The following is a 16,693-nucleotide window of genomic DNA, read 5'->3' as shown; positions in this document are numbered from 1 at the left end:
AAGAACACTCTCCCTTCCGTCAATGGGACACAGGCTTGCGAAGCCTCGCGTCCCAGCCGTTACGCCAATATCAGGGAGTATTAGTACCTGCGTGCCATGGCGAAGCAACAGACAGGTGTAAATGACTCCTTGGACTCATCCTGTGTCATATTGCTTTTATTCTGATATCTTATACTATATTATATCCTTCTTGTACAGGCAAATTGGAAGTTTGGTTATACAGGTGTTCGTCTTGATGTTGTTTAGACCAAGGCACTACAATAAATCAATTGGTTTTCTCCCAACAAATTCACATCTAGAAAGCAAATAGGTAGCATGGATCGATCAGTATTTCGGACACGGGGACCTGTGATTTTCTTGTCGCAACCGGCCTTTATGCGTGACTAACGATCGCCAACCATGCATTGCCATAACGCGGCTGAGTTCTCCCGCTACAGTTTGGGTATAATATCTATCCTTGGCTGTAGCTGTGTCTTGAACGATTACGTGCAAGGGCAGTTCGAGCGTAGCCACGGCCTCATGTTCCTTCGAGTCGAGTTACAATGTATGATTGCCTGCTGCGCCATATGTGCCCAAGTCCCTTCCGAAGAATGCATAAACCACTACCGTGCAGCCTTGTCAGTCCAGCACGCAGAGAGGGGAGGCGCAGAAAAAGAAACACATCCCTACGAATAGTAGCCTCGCCTAATTACCCCTCAGCTCACCGACACTTGTCACTGGGATTCAAGCCCTACCTCCTTTAGGAATGCGTTGAAACTCGAAATGCGCCTGTACCTTTCAGAACAACCTATAAATCGCGAAAGGGAATTTCTCCAGGGTATTGCTTTAGAGAACACTGACACAGCTCCCCGCACTTGCCGAAAATGGCGATTACCTGGCCTGACTGGCATTCATCAAGCCTCGCCGGAGTGGTTTTGCTTCTCATTGCAATATTTTATCTGTCTCGTTTCTATGTTCGCTGCCATTCTGATCCTCCTACAGTCTCCGTTGAGAAGTCCACGGCCGGTGAAAAGATCCTGTATCGTTCAGAAATACCCTTAACACCAGCAAAGGTCGAGCCAGAGGTGCTCAGCGCCACAATCGATGCGTCCTCGGACACTGAAGACAGTCCTAAAAAGTCACTCACGTGCGACGAATACACTGTCGGCTTCATTACTATTCTCAATTTTGAGCTCGCGGCAGTAAAGGCCATACTCGACGAGGAGCACTATGAACCCTCGGATTTTGAGCAACAGCAGTCAGACGACAACGTGTACACCTGGGGTCGCATCGGAAAACACAACGTCGTTCTTGCCGCATTCGCGTCGGGCTCGTACGGTACCGCGCCGGCAGCCACGACCGCAAAATCAATGGTCATGTCCATCCCGTCGATCCGCATTGGCCTTCTCGTGGGTATCGGTGGTGGCATCCCATGTCCTAACAACACTCGCGATGTCCGACTGGGTGATGTCGCAGTCAGCAATCCCAGAGGAAGCAGTGGTGGTATAGTGCAGTATGACCTTGGGAAGCAGAAGCTGGACACCTTCGAGCGTGTTGGATTCGTCGCAAAGCCGCCTACCGTTCTGCTCAATGCAGTCACGAACATGGAAGCGGAGCGCATGGGGGGTAAGACAAAGATGAAAAAAATCCTGGCGTCCTTGCAGCGCAAAATGGACAGGTCAATTGGCTTTGCGCACCAGGGCCGCGAGAATGATTGGCTATTCAGTGCTTCATTTGAGCATCAAGGGGGGGAGGACTGCGCCGAATGCCGTACCTCTTGCGGCTCACACCTGGTGACTCAGAACACAAGGTCTTCTGTTGATCCAAAAGTTCACTACGGGATAATAGCATCCGGAAACACGGTGATGAAAGATGCGAAACGCAGGGATGAATTGGCTCATGCACTCAAGGATGAAACCGGAGATTGCATTTGTTATGAGATGGAAGCCGCCGGCCTCATGAATGACTTCCCTTGTCTCGTGATTCGGGGAATCAGCGATTATGCCGATTCCCATAAAAATGACCGATGGCAAAAGTATGCTGCTATGTCTGCAGCTTCCTATGCAAAGGAATTGCTTGGAATTGTCCCTGCTAGGCAATTGACTAAGACCAAGAAAGCCATCGAGGCTATTCAAAGTCTAGGCTCTAGTTAGTCTCTTATTTGATGGCCTACATTTAAATAAAGTCACTGATATTTGTATCAGGTTTGGATGCCATGCACCATAAAATAGACGATATCAAAACCGATGAGAGTCACAAGAGAATTAAGAACTGGCTGAGCCCTCCAGATCCATCGGTGAATTACAGCAAAGCGTTAGGACAACGCCATAAGGACACAGGCCTATGGATCCTCCAGGAGAAAGAGTTCTGAATGGAAGACCCGACCAAATTCCTTTCTATGGCTACTTGGTTTACCCGGCGCTGGCAAGACAATACTCAGCTCCACCATCATCGTGGAGCTGACCAAAGCTCTCACACCTTCCCGACTACTTTATTTCTATTTTGACTTCAATGACAATTCGAAACAAACACTCAATGGCATGATTCGCTCGTTGCTCAGTCAGTTTTATGACGAGCAGATAGAAGCTAGGGGTCCACTGGACTCGCTTTTCTCCTCATGTGAGAATGGACGTCAACAGCCCACCATGGAGAGATTATGCGTGACGTTCCTACAGATGTTACAGGCAGTTGATGAAATATGGATTGTGCAGGATGCCCTTGATGAATGCAAAACATGGAAAGGCTTCCAGTTCGAAGGGCTATTGTCATGGATTAAGGATCTTGTGGCCTCCAAACCTTCTAATATCCATCTTCTTGTCACAAGTCGCCAGGAGGAAGACGTTGAATCAGCTTTGATGAGTTGGGCACCTGCAAAATCCAAGTTCCCCATTCAAAAAGGGGATGTTACCAATGATATCCGTGCATACGTTCGCGCACAGATTCATATTGATGACAGGCTCAAAAGATGGCGCTCGCGACCTGACGTGCAGGAGGAAATTTAAACAAAGCTTTTAGACAAGGCCGACGGAATATATGCGCAAACTGATCATCTACTCATGCCACGCTAAAAGTCTAACCATCCATAGGTTTCGATGGGTCTCATTTCGAGTGGACGCTCTTAAATATTACCTTGATTACCGCAGCCTTACCAAAGCACTCGTCTCCCTACCGGATACATTGGAAGAAACCAACGCTCGAATACTTACCGGGATTCCTAGTACATACCAGGAATCTACTTCAAGGCTGCTACAATTTTTAGTATACTCTGTGCGGCCGCTGTGGATTGAAGAAGCTGTTGGTGTGATAGCGGTGGACCTTGAAAGGGACCCTGCCTTTGATCCCAAAAGCCGAATGCCAGAACCAAGGGAGATTCTACGGTACTGCTCCAGCTTAGTGGTGGTAGTAACCCAAAAAGCCAGATGTAACCCAGTTTTCCCTCGGAAGGGCCACTGGTACTCAGATGATCCATCAGAAATTCAACCATCACTATCCTCAGTGGATACAGTGGAGACAGTGATTCAGCTGGCACATTTCTCATTGAAGGTCTACTTGGCCTCCACCCGTGTTGTGGGGGATTTTGCAAAACTTCTTGGAGAGGTCTTTGCCCATGCATCGATCACAAAGATCTTCTTGGCATACCTTTCCTTTGCGGAAAACCATATGGAGATGAATCATTTGGAGATGAATCATTTGGATATGAATCATTTGGATATGAATCATAGAGATCAACCCTCGGGGCAAGTACCACTCCATGTACGCAGAAAAGATCCACAGATCATTTCCACTAGGAATTTTCGCCGGATTAAGCTGGGAAAACCATGCACGGTATGCTGAATCTGAGCTAGATGTGCAGGAGAGTATTCTCGGTTTTCTCTTGCAAGTAAGAAAAGGATTAGCAGTCTGGATGGACTGGTTTCACATGCCTTTTTTGGGCAGAAAAAAACGGATTCTTCATTGCACCATGCATTTTGGGCAAATCTGCAGATCACGGTAAAATTACTCCTTGAGAAAGGCGCAGATGTGAACAGACTGTGCGGAGGGGGAACTGCTCTTCAGGTTGCCTACAAGTTCAACCATAATGGCTTAGTTCAACTGCTACTACATAACGGCGCAGATGTTTATCTGTACATGGTGGCAGTGTCCTCATTGACGCTTATTCAAAAGGAGATAAGGATTTCATACGGCTGCTTCTAGAGAATGGGGCAGATGTCAATCTACTAGGCTCAAAACACCAGACTGCTCTTGTACATGCTTCTAGAAGGGGTGAAAAGGAGATGGTGCTGCTGCTCCTGGAACACGGGGCCAATATCAATAATGTTAGTGGTGTTTCTTTGGATGCTCTTCACGGAGCCTGCCATAACGGCCATATAGAGGCTGTCCGGATACTGCTCAAGAACGGAGCAGATGTTAATTTGCGGCATGGTTCTTTATCCGAAACAGCTCTTTCCAACGCCACTCTTAAAGGCCACACAGATATTTCCCCGCTCCTGGTGAAATATGGGGCGGATATCAATGGAGAAGATCTTCGGACGGCCTGTGTAGAATGTCACAAAGATATTACCCAGATACTGGTGGAGAACGGTGCAGATGTCAATTTTTCATTACGCGGTTCGGATACGCCTCTCGAGGAAGCGGTTTCTCTAGGTTGGACAGATTGTTCAGCTACTGCTGGAGAATGGAGCACGCGTTAATTCGCATCCTAGAAAAGGGTGGTCTCTTCAAAGAGCGGCTTCTCGAGGTAACATGGATACTGTTCGGCTACTGATAAAGAATGGGGCAGATATTAATTCTTGTGTCCAAAATTGTGGTAGTCCTCTTATGGCAGTCGCTTCTCGAGGTCATCTGAATATTGTGCAGTTACTGCTAAATCTCGGCGCCGATGTTAATTCTGCAGAGAATACTCCTCTTCGGAAAGCCGCTTCTAACGGCCACATGGACATTATTCAGCTGCTGCTGAAGAGCGGAGCGAATATCAATACTCTCCATATGGGATATGGCAGTCCTCTTCATGGAGCAGCTTATCGAGATCACGTAGACATTGTGCGTTTACTGCTAGAGAGCGGTGCAGATGTAAAGGTAGGGAGGGGCAGTTAAATGGGCCGCCCTCTCCATTGGGCTCTTTTTAGAGGCCATGAAAATGTTGTGCAGCCACTGTTAGATCATGACGCAGATATGGATACTGTGAGGGTGGGTGTGTGCAGGGCAAATGGAAGGCCATTGATAAAGATAGAAGTTCCTGATGGAGGGTGAACAACAGCTAAAAGCAGAAGAATAGCGTACAGAAGAAGATACATTGCTGCGGAGAAGTCCTTCAAATCATTATCTTCCACTGAGTTCACTGAAAATCTCTAGGGGGTCAAAAAGTCATTTGCTCTCCTCTTGCACAAATCCATGTCATTTCTCAAATTGAGCCAAGTACCTACATCAGGGTGTTCTGTCTTTATTACATCATTCCATCTTATCTGTGTTGATCCTATGTGCATATTAGGCTTTTTCCTCGCTGCGATATTCACATCTTACACGGTGCATCCACTAGCGTATTTGAGATAGTCAAGCTGTGGGGTACGTTAACCATCCAGCTTATCACTTTTCGGTTTCTCACACTTGACGTCTAGGAGTTCCGTGTCAACCTAGCAAGCAATATTCATTAGCATATCCCGGGCATTCAATGGTCCTTGCATGATACACGTAGAAAGGCAAAGGATGGTTAGGAATACTCACATTCGTGCAGACAAAGTCATCCGTGCCCTTAGGACTCTTCACGTCGATGTTACTCGTGTAGATATCTGAGCATACATCCGGACTCGAACACACAATCGTTCCAACATAGGGGTTTCGCTTGCCCGACGTCGTGCCCTTGAAGTCATTGAAATGAATATCGGAGATTGTCAAGTTGCTCTGTTCCATTGTTAGCCTCATCTCGTCCTTCTCATGTCATCAAATTTGAAATAAGAGAAAACGTACCGGATGCTCATTGCAAAGCGTCAGGTTCTTTTGTCCATAGCACTGCGTCACCTCAATCGCCCAGTCGACATTCTCAATGTACATCTTGTTATACGTGATGTTGGAGACCGCGCCTAGACCGCCTCCGCCTTGAAGGTCCTCGGACATGGCGGAGTCGATGCCAGGCCAGACCTTGATGCGAGCCATGTCCTATGTTGCCTTTGGTTAGCTTAATTTGTTCTCTATTCCTCGTAAGGGAGTTTTGTGGGCTTAGCGTAAGGGGACGCACCGAAGCATTATACATAGAGATGTTGTAGACAAGCACGTTCTTCACGATGTCGACTTCGCCCTTGTATTGACCAAGGGAGCCGACGGAGATACCGTGGGAGCCGTTGCAGTGCAGGTTCTGGACGAGGATGTCGGTGCTGTTGGGCTTGAAGGAGACACAGTCTATTATCGTTAGTATATCATTTCGCTTTTTCATGAATACCGGGATGATGCTGAAGGGAAGAAATACCATCACCGTTGTTGATCACCGAGTTCTGGATAACGATGTTATCCGAGCGATACGTATCCCTATCACATTAGGTCAGCCTTTCGTCTTCCAATCAAACTACCAAGCAAAAACAAAAACAAGGTAGAGAGACAAACCATCCATCCGTATTCTTCGCCTCATGCTTACTGCTACTATACCCAGAGATATCAATCCCATCGAACAGCACATTCGACGAGTTTGCAACAAGCTGATACCACTGCGGCGAGTACCGCAGCTTCAACGGCCCGATCGTGCCGCCCTTCAACCCGATAATACCCACCAGGATAGGACGCAGGATCAGCGCGTCCTCGGCGAACAGGTCGTACCAGACCTGGCCGTTTCCGTCCAGCGTGCCGCCGCCATACACGTTGACGTCTTCGCCACCGATCTGGAAGAAGGTGCTGGAGTTCTGGAAGGTGTGTTTGAAGGAGTTCTCTTGCCAGTAGTCGGTGTCGTTGGTGAATTGGATCTTGCCGAGAATTTCTAACCTACGTTAGCTCTTTTCCTTTCTTTCTCCATACATAAAGATATAGTATAGAATTGGTTAGATAGTCCTACCGAGATCGATATTCTTCAAGAACGTCAAATCCAGCGCCGTCCCGATGGTATATTCCTTATCCTCATCAAAGACGACCTTTCCGCCATTATTGCACTTCTTGATAGCTTTCAGAATAGCAGGCGAGTCGTCAGTGCCGTCGCCGTGGGCCGGGACACGACAGGTCTTATTTCGTTGGTGGCTCGTAGGCAATGGTTTGAATGGGTTGTTGGGCTTGCAGGCGTCGTTCCTGGAACGCGTGAAACCCTCTACTGCGGTGCCCAGAGAGAGCAGCAGACTTGCTGTCTGAGTGAGGGATTGGAGCTTCATCTTGCCTAGGAGTCTGATCCTAGGGATGAGGGCAAGAGAGAGATGGGAGAGAAAAAGAGCAGCGCAAGATCCCAACAATCAAAACGGAACTGATCGTCCACGACCCTACTACCCTTTTATACCTATTATTTCCTACCAGCTACCAAGCCCAGCCCAGCCCCATCTCCTCCGCTCTCCACAGCAATAAACAATGCCAATGCCAATGACATACCCCCCTGTACGGTCCAACGCTGCCTGCGGAGGAGAAATTGCCCGCGAATCTGCAGGGCGCCATGATCCGGGGAAATTCAATCAAAAGTGGAGCAAGCATGTGGAGAGGCCGAGGGAGGGCGAGAAATGAGGGCAGCTTGTCCAGGTGCAAGGTGCTTTGGTGTGTAGTTTGTAGGAATGGGAGTCTAGAGTGGTGAACGGGGACTCTGATAGGAGGGATAACTTGGTGGCCGAATTCGCCCGATTGGGGGGAAAATTATGCAGATCGTCTGTCTTCCTGTGGGGAAAGTAGGATATCATGCCAGTCGGGTATTTGGGATGTGTTTGATTATGGGCTGGGTTTATGCAAAAGCGATACTTCGTCATTTGTTGGTGGTTGGAGGTGGTCTGTTTAGCCTGAGTGACGGGCAGGGCTGGACTTTGTACGACTACGATTTGTACTCCTTACAAGTCTAAGACTCAATTTATATGTTGACAGACGAAACTGCTAAACATCAATTTCAATATATACAAAAATGCCAGCTGCTTTCCTTGCCCTGAGAAGAAGACGTAGGCCCCATACAAGAGCCCATCTATCAAGTGATGCTATTCATGCGAACGAAAATTCCGGGGAAGAAACTAAGTTACCATTGCGGCGAGAAAGATAATCCCGCGTATAGAGACGCTAAATAGTCCCTTAGAATCGATCAAACACGACACACAAATCAGGTCGACTTCTCGACGGCCTGCTCAGCCTTACCGGCCACGGCCTTGGCGGAATCGGCGACCTCGTGCTCCAGTTCCTTCACGGCCTCTGTCGTCGAGCCGTCCAGGCTACGGCGGTAGTTGACGATACGAGTGACCTGGACGACACCGACGCAGCCCAGGAAGAAGTTGACGGCAGCGAGCCTAGATGCAGGTTAGCCCGGTGGATTCTTTACTCATCGATCAAGATTCTGTCGAGTCATACAGGTAGTTCTTGGGGGTGATGATCATGCACCAACGGGTCCAGATGGCTCCGGTGGCCATCAGGGCACCGTTCTGAGTGAGGGAGAGCTTTTCGGCGGGACGGCTGAAGTCGGAGATACCGGCGATGACCAGAGCCCACTGCAATCCATCAGTATTCATTTCTCACTATTCCGTGATGCATCCATATCCAGGTTCTTCTAATCCCATCCACAATCTCTTATTTGTACTCCGATGGCGATCAAACCAAGGGGTGAGAAAAGATTCAGTCCGTACCTTCATGACAGGGGCCCTATCGACAAAACAATTAGCATTCAACTCCAATCGCAATTTTCGAATCGTAAATCAAAAGAGTACAAAGAGTGAGAAGCATACCAGAAATGCACCGTCTTGACACCGATCGGGCTGTTCCACATACGCTGGAAAGTGCTCTGCTTGTCCGCGGCCGCAGCATCGGAGCTCTGGAACCGGAATCCCTGGGCACCAGGCCGACGGAAGGGACCGGAGTTGCGGAAGCCCGAGCGGGCGTTCTGGAAGAAGCGAAGTCCAAGACGAGAAGACATTGTGACTGTGGTTGGGAAGATCGGAGAAGAGTGGAGAGTTGAGTTAGAAAGGGTGGACGAGAAGTAACTTTGCGCCGGAAAGATATTAAAGTACAGTCAACGCGGAAGAACCGAATAAAGACCAGATAGAACCACCGGTCGTCTTAAGCCCTAGTCTATAGAGAGAAAAGAAAAGGAAAAGGGAAAAAGTATCGAAACGCGTCGAGTTCCGAAAAGAATCAAGTCTCAGTATCTGACAGCGACAGCATCTTGAAGCCGACGTCGGCGAGGTCACGCCCTGCGGCTCTTCGTCCAACTCCGGCAGGCGGTGAGCCCCGTTGGCGTAGGTAATCACGCTTGACCGGATTGGTCGGGACCAGAACTCCATCCAGTCTTTCTCGGGAGGAACTCAGGAAACATCCTCAAGTCCCTCAGTTCAATTGATACCCCCCTTTCTCTGCTCCTGTTGCTTTGCGGGGTAGCCCTGTACATTTTCTCTCTTCTTCTCTCCTCCTCATCCGCATCTCCCGACGCCATGTCTTCCAAGTACGCTTTCACCACCGGTCTAAAGGAGCTGCGCTTCCTTTTCTGCCAGACTTCGCAGCAGAGCGCCGCCACGAGGTACGTCCCTCCGGAGGAGGAAATCTCAATATTGAAGAATTGAGCGAGGCTAATTGTGTCCTGCCATATAGGTCATTCTTGCAGCGCGCGTACCCCACCATGAAGAAGCACAACCCTCACACTCCCATCATGATCCGCGAGGCCGCCGGTACCCTGCCTCGGGTTTATGCTAGATACGGTATGATTGTGCCCCGTGATTGGAATTGCGGTCGAAAATTGGACACAAGGCCGTGTGAATTGGGAATGGTAGCGCTAATCGGGTTATGGGGATATAGCTCTGGGCCGTGAGAAGCAGGAGGCTCTGTCCGGTATGTGTTATCTTCTAGCACTCTCGGATTTTACCTGGGATGTGTGATGCAGTGGGACGGTGCATGCTAACGCAAAATTCAGGCCTGACGGATCAGCAAATCGAAGAGAAAATCACCCAGTTGGTGAAAGAAGCGTCTTCATAGCGGAATATATCTCGACATTACGTATAACTATCTTATTTTACTCTTTCGCATCGATCGCTTGTTTCCGTCCAGTTCCGTTTCGAATCCGGTTCAGTTGTCTTGTCTAGCACTGTATCTATAGATGAATTAAGAAAAAACAATGAAACCAATACAAACTACTACTACCTTCCATCCCATCAATTGATTTGGCCTCCATGTCAAGTCGGTCAGAAGGTCATCCCAAAACTGAGATTGACCACATCACAACGAACTACTATTCCCGACCTCCCCAAACCGAAACTGCGCCCAGCTCATACTTCCCTCCTTCAGCGTCCACAGCCTCTTAGCCACATCATCTCCCGCCGCTCCAGCACCAATATGAATCGGGAGCAAATGATCGAAATACGGATGCGCCTGGCGCGCGTCCGGCCTCTTCAACAACTCCGCCATAGCGCGTTCCCGGTCCCCCGGGGCAGTCGTGACGGCGTCTTTGAGCGCCTCGTCAAAGCTCACTGTGTAGGGTAATGGTTGGGGATTGCCCCATGTGAACTGCAGATCGCGGAGATTGTGCACGGCCATGCCTGATACGATGATGAGGATGTTTTCGTCGCGTAGGGCGGACACGGCTTGGCCTAGTTTGTAGTGCTGGAGGGGGTCTTCGGTTTTGAAGAGGGAGACTTGTACGATGGGCACGTTGAGGGGGTTGGTGTCGGGTTCAAAGGCTACGTATGTTATTAGCTATCGCTCTCTTCTTTTATGGAACACAGGAAAGCCGGGGGAGGGGAGAGAAACTCACCACACTTGAAGCTCACCCATACTCCGTGATCCAGGCCTCGTTTGACGCCGCGGGCGTTGATCCCCGCGTTTCCCAGAAATCCAAGCACCTTGTCTGCTATCTCTTTGCTTCCAACATTCGGGTACTTTTCTTTATAGTATTGGCTCGGGAAGCCATAGAAGCTATCCAAAAGAGAATAAAGTCAGCCCGAAACCAACCACATATCACCAATACGAGATGAAACCCCAGAGGTAGAAGAAAAGGGCAGACAGACTCATATATCAAATCCGTAATCTCCGCATTGTTCACCTCCACATGATCTTTTCCTGCCTGCCAATGCGCCGAAAACACAACCACCGCGCGAGGCTTGACCTTACTCGTGATCTCTCGTCCGATCTGCCCGAGCTTCAAATACGCCGGGTGGTCGTGATCAAACATGATGTTTGGCTTGAAGTTCGTCAGTATTCGTTTTGTTGTATGTGTGGTAGCTCGGCTATTCAAGCCCAAGGTAACAGAAGGAATGGAAACGTACACCACCATGACTGAGAAAATAAACCGGAGTTCTCGTCGCCATGGCCTCGGTATCGGTCTGCACTGATCCTGTCTTCTTCTGCTGATTGTAGCTCTGGCGCGACGCAACAGATGACCCCGTCTGTCTAGCCGACGTAGACGTACGAGCAAAGAAGCGTTTCAGGCCGAACAGATTGGCGGTTTCGCTTTCTGTTTCTGAAGCACTGCTAGGGCCTGTATATCCTAAAATCAAGGCGATTGATACAGCCAATAAGACCGTGAACAGGGATATCAGCGCCCAGGAAGCTGGTTTCTTGTAGCTTTGAGCCGGAGTTTGGGATTGAGTTTGCGGATGGGTGTCTGCGGAATTGGCGGAAGACATGTATATAACACCTTGAGCGACGTAATAGACAAGGAAAAAAAGGAAGGATTATTATACTCTATCAACAATGATGCAAGGCCGGAACGGCATGTGGCGATCGAAGAAAAAGCAAATCTACTTATAAATACCAGGCGATTGTAAGCAAATGTCATCAGACGATCCGATCCGATCGGATGGTGACCAATCGGTTGGTGGAGGTGCGGAATTCCACCGCTCTACGGAGTAGTAGACCCAAGGTTGACGGAATGAACTCATTGATGTATCCATGAATGACTAACGAAAGAATAGAAGGGAAGTATATCATTAATATTAAATAAATATAGCGAATAATGTATCCAATAACCGGCCCGATCTATGTCCCATCTAATGCGACGCCGGATCTATGCTCGGATTTGCTTTTCGTAACTTCTGGGAAATGACATCGAGGGGAATCACAACGAAATGTACATGAGGTGTAAGGTAAACAAGGAGATTCTTCTAAAACAAAGTCTTAGAGCATCAGAAGAATGTTTTAGACCAACTTTTGGTCTCATTAGGCAGATAGCCTCGTAAAAAGTGTATGCATCCGCACGTAGCGGCTCATCAACGCTGGTAGACAGAAAAAGAAAATAAAAAAAGAGGCAAAGGAATATCGAAGGACCAAGGACGTGACACTCTGTGAATCACATAATAACACAGTCCCCGTCATTCTGTTTTTGTTGGTTAACGGCAGACCGTGAGAGACGGGTTTTTTGCATTCGAGCGCCGCCCTTCTTAAGCTCCTCGAGACGCTCGCGAGCCTTAGGGAATCCTTGGGCTGGGGATGAAATTAGCAAGATAAATCTCCTAAGAAACAAGACAAGACTACTTACCAGCTGCCCGCCAATACCATCGCTTGGCATCGTCGAGATTGGAGCTCGTACCGATACCCACTTCGGTGAAATATCCCATCGCATATTCGGCTTTCGCAAGTCCCGCAGAGGCGGCCTTCCGCGCCCACAGGAACGCTTCGGTGTCGCTCTGTTGCAGGATGCCCTCGGAGCCGGTAAGATACCATCCACTAAGGGCAAGCTCACTCTGGTGCTCCCCCTGCGCAGCAGCGCTAGTATACCAGATGATACTCTGTCGGGGATCCACCGGGCATCCCAGTAGTCCGTACTCGTAGGCAGTGCCCAGTCGATTCTGGGAGAACTTGTATCCCAGCTCTGCGGCCTGGTGGAAAAGTTGACAGGCGTAGCCTTCGTCGCGAATGACAACATCATTAGTGCCTGCGTTCACATACAGCAGAGCCAGTTCATGAAGCGCATGTGGGTTCTCCACGTCGGCACGCTCGGCGGCGCGCTTCAACCAGGAAATACCCTCCCGAGGGTTCTTCGCCTGCCCCAGGAGTCCTTTGAGCATGATCATTCCCATCTTGTACATGGCCGGAGGGTCTCCTAGAGAAGCAGCCCGTTTGTACCACTGTACCGCTTTGAATGGATCACGTTTGGTACCGCCACCTTCTTCCGCGCCAATTTCACAGCACACGGCCACTCTGTACGCGGACTGACCGTGCCCCTGTTTTGCAGCGGAATGGTACAAGTTGAACGCCTCTTTGTTATCGACTTGAAGACCCATCGAGCCTTGGCCGTAGGCGTCTGCTAAGAAGAACTGAGCCTCTCCATTCCCGGCGGCAACAAGTTTCTTGATGATTTTGTACGCATCATTTATGTACTTCTCTCGTGCCTTGGCCTTTGTTTTGGGGTCCATTCGACTGGCTTCGACCAGAACAGTCGAGGCCTCGACCAATTTCTTGGCCAGGAGAAGTTGTGTTTTCTGGTCCGACGGACGGCTCTTGACGATCTGTTGGAGTCTTTGGATTTCCTCCCGCGTGACTGGTTGAGAGACGGTCATCTCCACCGGGGGGGCCTGTAAAGTTGGCGGTGCCGATGCAGGTGCAGGAGGAGGAGTCGGGGCTGGTCCTGAGACTGGCACGCTGGGATTATACTGGCGCATGGGCGCAGGCTTGCTTCCTGAGTCATGGCCTGGTCGGAAAGGCACCGGATGGTGAGGCAACGCATCAGGGTTTTGATCAGGCTCCATGACCGGTCCCATTTCGTTAACTGGCGGGGGCGGGTTATTGACATAGCCGGGTTGGTTGGCTCGGTAGGGTTTGGGAGGCCCGTTACTGCGAATGGACCCTTCTCGGGTAGCGAAGCTCGGGCGCCTTTCAGAGTAGGATGTTATAGACTGACTGCGACTATCTTGGCTTCCGTGGTACGGTGCCGGCGTCGGATCGTTATAAGGGTTGTCGCCAATTCCAAAACCCATACTGTCGTGGCGATATCCAGGGGAGTACGCGGGAGAGTAGCCCGGAGATGACGGTGGTTCCCCGGGAAGATCAAAATGAAAGCCGGCGTTTTCAAATTGATTTGGCGCATTTCCCGATCGCATGTCTGGCTGGGACTTGGCATGATGAAGCTGCGCAGACTGGGGGTTGAAGGCAGTGTATTGCCCCCTTGACGGAGGCGGTGATTCGATGGGAGCCTTCCTCGGTTTTGGCTGTTCCAACCCAGGCAAACTCTCGTCGATCAAGCCGCCATTGCCGTGTTCGGGTATCGCATCGAAATTGGGCATGTCGGGCTCAGCCGCGTGTGCCGAGTTGTAGTAGACATCCAATAGTTCCTCCGTGCTATACTCGCGGGTGTATCGAAACGCAGCGTAACTCGGCTCCTGGTACGTAGTCTGTCCAGGATATAAGGGTTTGGTGACTGGTGGCGGGGTAGGGGCTGAAGTGACCGGCATGGTCGCGCTCCTGTTGATTTGAGGAATCGGCGGCGGCGGCTCGCTGGCGTCAGTATAGGATCGTTCTAGCGCAGGGCCTGCTACATGGCGTCCGGCGCTGGCCGATCGCATCGGTGGTCCAGGAGCGTTTCCTCGCCCACGACCGGGCGGCGGGGCCATGGGCATGGGTGGACGAGCGGAAACATCCGGCCGTCGTCCATTAGAGGTATGCGGGCGCACTGGCGGCTTCACCGACGGCATACCGTTGAGATCCATTCCAGCCATACCCCTCTCAATTCGGCCCTGAGAGTCAGCCCGCCCACGGGAGGGGTCTTTTGGTGGAAACATTGGGAATGGGTTATCGTATCCCATCTTATCCGGCGACTGCGGAACCTGACGTGGAGCTATTGCCATATGTTAACAATCTATGCATGCAATGCAGCCCCCAATCTTTTACTCACGTGGTCTCATTCGATCTGACCGCGGCGGTCCCCTATCATCATAGCCGCGACGGTCATCATATCCATTTGGCGCCGATCGTCCGCCATAGGCGTAGCTGCGATCCGGCGGCGGCTGCATAGGAGGACCATGTCCTCCCCGAGGAGGTCGCGGCGCTCCTCGAGGAGGTCCATATGATCTTGGGACCGCCGCCTGGTCACCAGGGTATCCATATCCTGTATCATCGTATCCTCCAGTGTCGTATCGCTGTTTTGGGTTGCCATAGCCATAATCGTAGGCTTCTTGATCGAAGTATCCATCCTGCGGGGGTCCTTGAAAGCCCCCGCCCCGAGGAGGGGGGCCGCCACCCCCGTAGTTTCTCACCGGCGGTGGCCTCTGCCTAGGTCGTTGGGGGTACGCCATTATTTAGATCAAGGCTCTATGGTGTGTAAAGTTGATTAAAAAGAAAGGTCGCTGGGCGGCTCAGAGTGGGAGCACGCTGGTCAGGATTCTTTATCCGGCTGAGGTCCGGCGACTGTAAATGAACTGTGGACCGAGATTGCGCCCCTCCTGTTCACTGATTAATTACCGAGTCGAGTTTCCGTCGGTTCACCACGATCGTCGAGTCAGAAGAAATAGGTATCGAGAGGCCGGACGCCTCACTGAGCAATCGAGGACGGCGAAAGAATGGCGCTAAGACCGAGAATTCCGGGGAAGGTCATAGAAAATATGTACTGTTTCGCTTCAAGGCCAGGCCGAAAATTTCATGCACGATCGCTCGTAATGAGATCTACCCAAGGGAACATAGTCAGCGACAGAGGAACAGAGGGCGCGATCGGACGACCAATGCGCCAAGGCCTCACTTACCCAAAACGAGACCACGAGGGACCGGGGCTTCTCCAAAAGAATGAAGGAGAGAGTCAACCGAACCAAGGGTTGGAGCTGAACAAAATGGGATCAAAGAGAGGGAGTGAAAGAGAGAGAAAGAAGGGGGCCCCTTGTGATTTTGAACGAGCGTGTGATCACTTCAGAGGGGGACAATAAGGGAGGGAGAGGGAAAAGAGTGGGAGAATTAATGAATGTGGATGCGCCGGCAGAAGAAGTATTAAGGCAGGCCAGGCAGGCAGTACCCACGGAGAATAAGGCACCGAAATGAGGGGAGACTGGGAGAGACAGTGGACGATAGGGACAGGATTACTCCAGGAGTAGAACAATTGATTGACTCGAAAGAAGACTCCTCTAGTTGAAAAAGGATTGGATTCCTAGTTTTAAATCTGTCTCGATTTCTAATTCTGCCTTATTATTTTGGTTTTTATTTTTTATTTTTTCTATGTTTTCTTTTTATGATTACTCTTATTCTATCCTATCCACTCGCTCTGCTGGATGCACGGGTGACTTGTTCACGCTACGGACCTGACTTGACTGACAACTTTAGGAACCGTTCTTTGCTCGACCCTTGACCCACGTCGTTTTTCCCCTGCTTTTTTTTCTTGTTTTCTCTAACCTTTTTTTTTTTTTTTTTTTTTTTTTTTTGGTTGGATTTTCCCTCTGATATCAGTGTTCACCGTCCCACCGGAAAGCAAGGAAATTAGCAGCGTTAGATTGATTATATTAATCTCATTGACTTAAGTGTACTGTACCTATCTGTGGCTATGAATTCCAACAATTTTTGACTTTTACCGTCTCTCGTCATCATTGGGATCATTCTAGTTAATTCATACAAATAAGACGAGAAAAATCTAAAAACCATTCCGTCCCCCTTCGCCATACATAGC

The 16,693-nt window shown here is 49.9% G+C and overlaps 6 protein-coding genes across 6 annotated transcripts; 2 read left to right on the top strand and 4 right to left on the bottom strand.

Annotated features, from left to right (window-relative positions):
• Positions 1–863: 863 nt before the first annotated feature.
• Positions 864–2,981, top strand: KD926_000057 (5'-methylthioadenosine/S-adenosylhomocysteine nucleosidase family protein; the record flags this gene model as incomplete). The annotated part of the gene is made up of 3 exons (XM_053103976.1): positions 864–2,127; positions 2,184–2,292; positions 2,420–2,981. The coding sequence occupies 3 exons, from the start codon at positions 864–866 to the stop codon at positions 2,979–2,981; spliced, it is 1,935 nt and encodes a 644-aa protein (XP_052952697.1).
• Positions 2,982–5,546: 2,565 nt separating this feature from the next.
• KD926_000056 (putative extracellular exo-polygalacturonase) lies at positions 5,547–7,322 on the bottom strand (the record flags this gene model as incomplete). Its single annotated transcript, XM_053103975.1, has 7 exons — positions 5,547–5,609; positions 5,701–5,877; positions 5,944–6,132; positions 6,212–6,372; positions 6,440–6,498; positions 6,574–6,940; positions 7,016–7,322. 7 exons carry the CDS (start codon positions 7,320–7,322, stop codon positions 5,547–5,549), a joined length of 1,323 nt encoding a protein of 440 aa, XP_052952696.1.
• A 914-nt stretch (positions 7,323–8,236) lies between these two features.
• On the bottom strand, positions 8,237–9,040 carry KD926_000055 (mitochondrial pyruvate carrier family protein; the record flags this gene model as incomplete). The annotated part of the gene is made up of 4 exons (XM_053103974.1): positions 8,237–8,420; positions 8,482–8,618; positions 8,754–8,769; positions 8,853–9,040. 4 exons carry the CDS (start codon positions 9,038–9,040, stop codon positions 8,237–8,239), a joined length of 525 nt encoding a protein of 174 aa, XP_052952695.1.
• A 514-nt stretch (positions 9,041–9,554) lies between these two features.
• On the top strand, positions 9,555–10,092 carry KD926_000054 (L51/S25/CI-B8 domain-containing protein; the record flags this gene model as incomplete). Its single annotated transcript, XM_053103973.1, has 4 exons — positions 9,555–9,640; positions 9,712–9,818; positions 9,916–9,948; positions 10,031–10,092. The coding sequence occupies 4 exons, from the start codon at positions 9,555–9,557 to the stop codon at positions 10,090–10,092; spliced, it is 288 nt and encodes a 95-aa protein (XP_052952694.1).
• Positions 10,093–10,332: 240 nt separating this feature from the next.
• Positions 10,333–11,738, bottom strand: KD926_000053 (DODA-type extradiol aromatic ring-opening family dioxygenase; the record flags this gene model as incomplete). The annotated part of the gene is made up of 4 exons (XM_053103971.1): positions 10,333–10,793; positions 10,868–11,028; positions 11,121–11,293; positions 11,379–11,738. The coding sequence occupies 4 exons, from the start codon at positions 11,736–11,738 to the stop codon at positions 10,333–10,335; spliced, it is 1,155 nt and encodes a 384-aa protein (XP_052952693.1).
• Positions 11,739–12,400: 662 nt separating this feature from the next.
• KD926_000052 (putative chitin synthase activator (Chs3)) lies at positions 12,401–15,341 on the bottom strand (the record flags this gene model as incomplete). Its single annotated transcript, XM_053103970.1, has 3 exons — positions 12,401–12,534; positions 12,590–14,884; positions 14,942–15,341. 3 exons carry the CDS (start codon positions 15,339–15,341, stop codon positions 12,401–12,403), a joined length of 2,829 nt encoding a protein of 942 aa, XP_052952692.1.
• Between the last annotated feature and the right edge of the window lie 1,352 nt (positions 15,342–16,693).

The sequence above is a fragment of the Aspergillus affinis genome (assembly GCF_023601865.1).
Source record: "Aspergillus affinis strain CMG 70 chromosome Unknown NODE_101_length_133790_cov_87_718023, whole genome shotgun sequence".
Classification (NCBI taxonomy): Eukaryota; Fungi; Ascomycota; class Eurotiomycetes; order Eurotiales; family Aspergillaceae; genus Aspergillus; species Aspergillus affinis.
This window is presented reverse-complemented; position numbering and strand designations above follow the sequence as displayed.